At 46.3% G+C, this 8,490-nt stretch overlaps 1 protein-coding gene and 1 pseudogene across 1 annotated transcript; one reads left to right on the top strand and one right to left on the bottom strand.

The window, feature by feature from the left end:
• Positions 1-3,621: 3,621 nt before the first annotated feature.
• Positions 3,622-6,792, bottom strand: LOC136511064 (putative germin-like protein 2-1; annotated as a pseudogene).
• A 520-nt stretch (positions 6,793-7,312) lies between these two features.
• LOC136510002 (putative germin-like protein 2-3) lies at positions 7,313-8,024 on the top strand. The gene has a single exon (XM_066504577.1). The coding sequence runs from the start codon at positions 7,313-7,315 to the stop codon at positions 7,979-7,981; it is 669 nt and encodes a 222-aa protein (XP_066360674.1). The 3' UTR covers positions 7,982-8,024.
• Positions 8,025-8,490: the final 466 nt, after the last annotated feature.

Below are 8,490 nucleotides of genomic sequence, written 5' to 3'. Positions count from 1 at the left end.
ACTCACGTCAAAAAGAACCCGAACCGAGCAATATCCGAGTTCCTTTTGATAAAAAAAACCCGGGTATATGCTTGGGAGCACCTCGATGAGGAATCAGAACAATTTCAAGACAAGACCCTCCAGCTCCTTGTTCCAAATAGCAAGAGGCTCGGGGGCTACACCCAGACGGATGTATTTTTTCTTCAAAAAAGCACACACCACTCGAAGATCCTAAGAAGCGCTACACGGTTTCACTCAGGAAAGCACTCGGACAACGCTTGTTCTTGCTCGGCAAGACCTGAAGGAACAAGATGAGGCTTCCAGAGCTCAACCATGAAGTGCTCGGGGGCTTGTCGATACGGGACCCACGGGATACCCCACAAAGAAGGGAGAAGATATAGTCTAACTAGGATTTCTTTTTCTGTAAACTTAGTAGTAGTAGTATTCTGTAATCCTACTAGGAACCTCATTGTAAACCGACTAGGACCCTGGCCTCCTGACTATATAAAGGAGGGCGGAGTTCCTAGAGAGACAACGGATAACACAACGCAACACAACACTTTACAATCAATTCAACGCAAAGGCTAACGCCGACTGGACGTAGGGCTATTACTCGATCACAGTCGAGGGCCCGAACCAGGATAAATCGACTGTCTCTTGCGTTTACCGTCGAGTTCTGCATACGCTGAAGCCCGAACAAACTGCCCCGGGTACCCCCGTGGCAGGCTATTGGTGGTGAAACATCGACAGTTAGGTGAACCATTTATCCACCAGACTCTTGGTGCACTATGGCAAAAAAAAACGTGGAGCCTCAGCGAGCACGGACAGCTCTGCATCTTCGATAACCAACCAAACGCCGTTTGTCTAAACTACGACGCCAGAGTTGCAGTAAGTTGTGACGAGGTTTAGACCCCCATGAAGGTAGAGTTGACAGGCAACTCTAGCTTTAGCTCCTCTACGCACTGTGAGAAGGAGTCGTTTTCCTTTTTCCTTTTAAAATGAATTAGAAGCCGGTAAAGTCAATGTTATTTTTATTTTATTGGCTCAAGCTCCTCCATGCACTGTACCTTAGTAGTTCCTTAGTAGTGAACCAACCAAGCCTTGAATACATAGGATACCGGAGCTTCGACTAAACACATAATCAAAATAGTGCTGCCGTTAAAGAAATGGATAAAGGGAATATAATTATTTTAAGGGCAATACTAAGGTACAAACTTTACCTCTGTGTAGGTAATATTTCAAATCAATCTAAGCTATTGATTTTTCACATTTTATAAATGACTTAATAAATTAAAAAATCCAGGAAGCCATGCATGCCGATTCCCCACGTACATGCTAGCTAGCCCCTTCCTTCCGTGGAGACGTGTTTTAAATTTGAACATGCACAATTATTTCTAATAAAATAATAGATAAAGTAAGTGGATATTTGTTGTCTTCAAAATCAAGTTGAAATCCAAATTTAAATTTAAATTTAAACTATTCGACTCATATACACATATAATACGTGTGATGTTTCCAGCAAAATATCAATAGATTAATATAGTTTTTATCAGTATTAGAGCTTGCAGCAATTAAACAAAATGTCACTAAATTAATATGTAACATAGAAACTTTTATCAAATGCTAAAGTTACAAACATATTTTTTTTATCAAATTCTAAAGTTACAAATGAAATTACATTACATGCACTAACACGCTATCCACTCACCTAACACGCATACACAGGCTAATAATATGCATGCATATGTCCCGCATCCACTCACCTAAAATGCATACACACGCTAACACAAGCACGCACATGCAAATCATATTGCACATAAAACTTTAATGTGTCGTGCTAAAATTTTTTGCATACACGGTAAAATCATGTCACGTATCCACACTCACCTAAAATGCATATACACGCTACCCAACAATGTGAGTGTTTTGGAAGTTTCTGGCACCTAATTTTTTCATGCATTTACAATGTCTTCTAGCTATGTTTATATTATTTTATTACTATATTTACAATGATTCCTGCACTGTAATTTATTAGACAGATTGATGCAATTTAGGGATAAAATAATTTATATTTCTATGAATTGCAGATCTTACAAAAAAAAAATATACCAAATCTTTTAGAAACATTTACAAATTATTTTCCAGAGAAATATATATCAAATCGCCGTGGGGGCCGGTCGAGGCCGGCGGCGCGCGGGCTCGTCTCACGAGTTACCCCTGGCGTTGCTCCTCGGCCGCCTTGGCTGCCGGCTGGGGCTGGGTTGGGCACCGGCGAGGCGCAGCGCATCGGAGGAAGGCCTGGCGGTGAGCGGGCGGTTGTCCCAGTCCTACAACCTTTGTTTCCAGTTCCCGGCGGCGGCCTCCGCGGGCGCCACGGCGGTGGGCCATGGGTGGCCGCGCTTCTTCGCAGCGACGACGGCGGGCCACGGGTGGCCGCGCTTCTTCGCGGCGGCGGCAGCGTGGGGAGGCGAAGCGCATCTGGAATTGCGGCTAGAAAAACGCATACGGTGGGCAAAGCGCGGACAGTAGACACCGAAATCGGACAGAAGGCTGACGCGTGTCAGATCCAAGGGATAGAAAATCACGTGTCGACCGACGGCAGAACAACCGAGTGCCGTATAGGATTTGTGACAGAGTCTGTCTACTAAGCAACCATGTGTTTTATATAGTTTTAACACATAAATTTTTTTACACCATAAAATTAAGATCCAACAACCTCTATCTTTCTTCTACCTCCAGCCTTCTTCTACCTCCAGACAATCACAAATCACAAGATCACAAATCCACGTATCCACATATCACAAGAAATAATTTTTTTCTATATAAGGACAAGAGGACAAATCGTGTCCAGGTCTGATCGGAGCAGGGCCGGGAGGACAAATCGCGTCGTCGCTCGCTCTCATGATGGCGGCCGTCCCGTCGGTGGACTCATGGCTCTACGAGAAATTCAACACGGACGGCACCATCTGCACCAACTACAACGCGTCTGGCCAGTAAGTGGCGACGCTCAACCTCGACCGCAACTCCGGCGCCACCACAACGCGCGTGCGCTTTGGAGACTCTTGAAAAGAGAGAGGGAGAGAGAGAAAATACATGTGTTTTTTTTATGTAAAACACATATGTGTTGTATAGTATTTCTGTTTCTCAAAATTTAATGCAAATCAAAATATATCAAGTCCAAAGTTATAAAATAAAAAAGATTTACCATATCTATCAGATCACGGATGTATCAATCATATCTTATAAAAAGATTTTCTATACCTAAAACTTTCCTTATTTGTCCTATTTTATTATAAAATAAAAAATTAATAAATATACATTTCATCAATTAGCTCCTAGGAGGTAATAGTCCATCGCGACCGTCCGATCGAAATCAATGAACGGCTCATAGTCATTTGGAGTACCGCAACAAAGCTCAATAAGATGTACAGGATAAATTATAGTTGCATTGTTCCTCTACTTTTGAAAAAAATAGAATTATTTATCCAATTAGACATGATGAATTAATACACAATAAAAATCAAACAATCAGAATTTGATGACAAATGACTGACACCCCGGCAATATGCAGCGAGAGTAGGATAAACAACAATAAATCAGTCAAGCATACTTTCAGACATTTACTACTAGCAGCCAATAAATTTACTTCATGGTGGCGAACTGCGTCTTAATCCTCTGCACGGTGGTGGCGTCGATCCTGAACGCCTTGGCGAGCACCTCGTCGGTGATGGCGGGGGTGGCGCCAAAGAGCGAGTCAGGGGCGCGGATGAGCCCGGGGTTCTGGCTGCTGAGCCTGGCGATGCCGACGGCGGGCCTGGCGCCGCAGTTGAACTCGAAGTGGACGAGGCCCTTGGGGAAGACGAAGACGTTGCCCTTCGACAGGAACCTGGCAAAGAGCGTGCCGTCGGTGGCGAGGAAGCTGACGTACATCTGGCCCTGGACGACGGTGAGCACCTCGGTGGCGCGCGGGTGCGTGTGCGGCGGGTTGAGGCCGCCCGGGGCGATGTCGAGGCGCGCCATGGAGACGCCCCAGCGAGTTGAGCCCCGGCAGCGCGCGCACGTCCACGAGCGTCACCTTGGAGCCGAACGCTTTGGAGGTGTCGCCGGCGTTCTGCAGGCCCGAGAAGGCGAAGTCGGACGCAGATACCTGCGCTGGGTCCTTGCACACCAGCCCGTTCACGAACACGGAAGAGGCGGTGTCGGCGACGCAGAAGTCCTGGAGAGGGCTCGGGTCGTACGCGAGAGCTATAGGAGACGCCGCCATTGCTGCGACGACAAGGAGAGCGATCGAGGAGGAGCTTGCAAGACCTTCTCGCCATGGCTGCAGCTGCCTAGGAGTACAAATTAACTGAACTTGTTGGCTTGAGAATGTGTGTCGTCAGACGAGCGAAAGAAGAGAAGGATGCAGGTCGTGTAACAATCGATCGACGTGCGAGCTCCTTGAGGTAAAAGGTACTTGTGATTATTGAGTACCTAGAACGGCGCTTAGCTTGGATGGATGAGGAGAAGCGGCATGGATGAACGGTGTCCCAGGTTGGCGACTTGGCGCTGCATGGTGCTGCACAGCGCGTGTTTGACTGCGTGGGGTGCAGTGCATGCGACCGGGTCTGTCCTGACTCCTGTGAGGCGACTCTCGTGTCCCGTGCGCCACCAACCAATCAGGCCATGTTTAGTTCGCCCAATTCAACGCCGTCAAATTTATTGTTGCGCCATGTAGCTCATTGTAGCATTTCATTTGTATTTGGTAATAATTGTCTAAACATTGACTAATTAGGCTCAAAACGTTCGTCTCGCAAAGTACAACTAAACTGTGCAATTAGTTTTTGATTTCGTCAACATTTAGTACTCCATGCATGTACCGCAAGTTTAATGTGACGGGGAATCTTCTTTTTGTATAGTGTCAAAGTTTGGATTTTGGTGGAACTAAACATGGCCATAGAGCGATTGGATAACAGTTCCGCCAACGGACAGGATCTTTGATGTGACACACCGACCAATCATAGTCCGTATGAATATGATTATCAGCGCGCCGGCCGGGTCGTTGTTGACGGGGTTGTGCGCACTGGGATAGGATAGCAATGCGCGACAACGAGTAGCGCGTGACGCAAAGCCTTGAGCGACCAGGCGTACGTACGTAGATCCAGATGGATTTTCGATTATGGTCGAGGTGGTGCAGGCCGGCCGACAGCTAGCATCGTTCCGCCCGGCCAGTTCGCAGCCGCCTTCACTCGTCAGGGTCTCAGGGACGATGAAAACGGAACAAATGGGCGTGTATAATGTCTACTTCCTCCTCTGTCGTCCAAAAAAGAATGTCGGTATAAGATTTCTGCTGATCAATTTTTTAAAAAAAAGTTTGACTAAATTTATTGCAAATATTGGCAACATTTGTATTTCCAAATAAGTTTATTATGATGAAAATATTTTGAGCGATTCATATCATGATACTAATTGCACACAATAATATTAATATTTTTTTATATATATTTGATCAAAGTTGCAAATGTTTGAGTTCTCGATAAATGAGAATGACACTCTTTTTTTTTTTGGACGGAGAGAGTGTCTCATATTCTAATGTGTTTTTATTGAAATTCATATCAGAGAGAATGATACATGAATGCAGATACCAATGGGATTTTTTTTGGAAATAAAAATGGTACGAAGTAAGATGAAGGAGAATCGGATCAGAGTGGATTTAAATAGTTGAGTAATATGTGCATGTACAAAGAATTATATTCCCGTCAAAAACTGAATTACTAAAGGGACAATACCAACTATAGTACATAATAAAATTTTGCATTGCAGTCTATTTTGTGGCTATGACACCGACACAGTTAACATTTTTTTCAGAGTATGCAAACTCATAAATGATAAGTTATTAGACAACATATTCTCAGTTCAAAATTTAGCACATAAAGTAACCAAGTCACAAAACAAGATTTCTTTTTTTAAGACCCAAAATAAGATTTATTTCTCAACTGATAAGTTTTGATTTATCATGATTTCTTTTGATTTAATCTAGAGAGAGAAACTATCGGATATCCTATTTGAAATATCAGATTTATACGATTAAAATTTATGCATAATCCATATCCGAACCAGTCGGCACCTCTCTAAGTTGCTCTTGGCCTTTGATGGACGACCTGCCAGCGTGGATCAGCCGATGTCCCCTGATGTCTAAAAAACCCTCCTAATACTATCTCCAACAACAACACCCAAAATACAAGACTCATTCAACGTTTGGATAACGCTACAGTCAAAGGGTTCAATACTCATTCGACATCCTCTCCAACAACAGGACCTAAAAGAGAATCCTTTCTGCAAACGGGTTTCCAGGAGAGATGATACTCATATTTGGGTTGTGCCTCTCAGACAACCCAAAATGGATCTCCCGTATATGTATTCTGTTGGAGGTTGATTTTTGATCTCCTGCTACCAATTTTGGGTTTGGGTGTGGTCACCTATTGGAGACAGGGATCTGAGAGGGGTCTAAACCGCGTCTTCTCGATCTCGTGGCCGTCGACGCCAAGGAAACACGTCTAGCACCGAGGTCGTGGTCGGTGCCAAGATCCAACTAGCGTTGGTACTGACCAACTAGTTACTAAGTTTCTACATCAACTTGAATAATTACATGATGTTAGCGCACCTATATCGTCTGAATATAGTTGTTTCATTCATGGTGGGTAGAGTGAGCTCAAGAATAGGACGGAACGATGCTGTCGATCTGCCGGCCTGCACCAGCTCGGCCGTCCATCTCAAATTCTGAATAACAATCAAAACCCATCGAATCGATGGAGGCCACTCGCTTTGCGCCATGCATGCGGTACGTGACTACGTGTGTCGCAGACTCGCACATTGCTATCCAGCACGCACGACCCCATCAAAAAACTAATCTGCCCCGGTAACTCATATGGACCGGATCGTCGGTCTGTCACATCAGGGATCCCGTCAGTTCGGGGGCGAGGAGCCAATTGTTAAACGCCTTCTCGTTATCCATGATAGAGTTGTAGAGAACACAAGTCGTCTCACAGCACGGACTCAGTTGCATTGCATTGCATGAACTGCGCGCAGCTTTGATTATTTCGCGCGTCCAATCGCGTTCAAACGCAGTCAAACGCACGCTGTGCTGTGCAGCAGCAACCTGGGTACCGGCTATATATATTCTTGTTCACCATGGCCCTTCTCTTCACCCATCCAAGCTAAGCTTGCCAATCGATCTAGGTACTCACACCTGCCTGCCTCAAGAAGCTCGCACGTCGATTTTTACATACTCGAGCTGCTTCGTTCTGAGGACGCATTTCAAGCCAAGACACAGCAGTTTGTGTAGGCAGCAACCATGGCAGGCAGGTCTAGCAAACTCCTCCTTGCTCTCCTTATCGCAGGAATGGCGGCGTCTCCTCTGGCTCTCGCGTACGACCCGAGCCCTCTCCAGGACTTCTGCGTCGCCGACACCGCCTCCTCCGTGTTCGTGAACGGGCTGGTGTGCAAGGACGCAGCGCAGGTATCCGCGGCCGACTTCGCCTTCTCGGGCCTCCAGAACGCCGGCGACACCTCTAACGCGTTCGGCTCCAAGGTGACACTGGTGGACGTGCGCGCGCTGCCGGGGCTCAACTCGCTCGGCATCTCCATGGCGCGCCTCGACATCGCCCCGGGCGGCCTCAACCCGCCGCACACGCACCCGCGCGCCACCGAGGTGCTCACCGTCGTCCAGGGCCAGATGTACGTCGGCTTCCTCGCCACCGACGGCACGCTCTTCGCCAAGGTGATGTCCAGGGGCGACGTCTTCGTCTTCCCCAAGGGCCTCGTCCACTTCGAGTTCAACTGCGGCGCTAGCCCCGCCGTGGGTATCGCTGGGCTCAGCAGCCAGAACCCCGGGCTCATCCGCGTCGCGGACTCGCTCTTCGGCGCCACCCCCGCCGTCACCGACAAGGTCCTCGCCAAGGCGTTCAGGATCGATGCCGCCACCGTGCAGAGGATCAAGGCGCAGTTCGCCACCAAGAAGTAAATTATTGACCGCTAGTGCTAAAATTGGCCGGTCTCCGTGTCAGTCGTTTGCCATCAAATTCTGATTTGTTTTTTTTCTTGTCTGTATTTATTCATGTCCTTCGTCGATAAATAATTACTTTTTTTCTGAAAGTAGTCATCTTCTTTGGAAGAATGCAATTATAATTTATATGTGCTGTACATCTTCTTAAAATAAAATTATGTCTCGTTTTATCAATTTGTTTTAACGGCAGCACTATTGTGATTTTGTGTTCATTCGAAGCTCTAGTCTCGTGTATTGATGTACCCTAATTGTAAAACGTGCCACGGCACGGTCGCGAAAAAAAAATGTACCCTGATTGTCTCCGATTCTTGCCAGATCTCCTTCCAGTCCTTTTTTTTCAACATCCGTGATACGATAAAAAATATTAAAAAGTCAAAGCTCTTAAATTCAAACTGGGCAGTGGTCGGCATGTAGCACAGTACGGGCATCCAGAGAGTATTGGGGATGGGCCTAAACAAGAAGTTACA

This window comes from Miscanthus floridulus, chromosome 16 (genome assembly GCF_019320115.1).
Source record: "Miscanthus floridulus cultivar M001 chromosome 16, ASM1932011v1, whole genome shotgun sequence".
Classification (NCBI taxonomy): domain Eukaryota; kingdom Viridiplantae; phylum Streptophyta; class Magnoliopsida; order Poales; family Poaceae; genus Miscanthus; species Miscanthus floridulus.
Note: the sequence above shows the minus strand (reverse complement) of the source record. Positions and strands in the feature narration are given on the sequence as shown.

Coding starts and splice junctions, on each gene's coding strand:
- LOC136510002 (XM_066504577.1), top strand. CDS start 7,313: ATGGCAGGCAGGTCTAGCAAACTCCTCCTTGCTCTCCTTATCGCAGGA.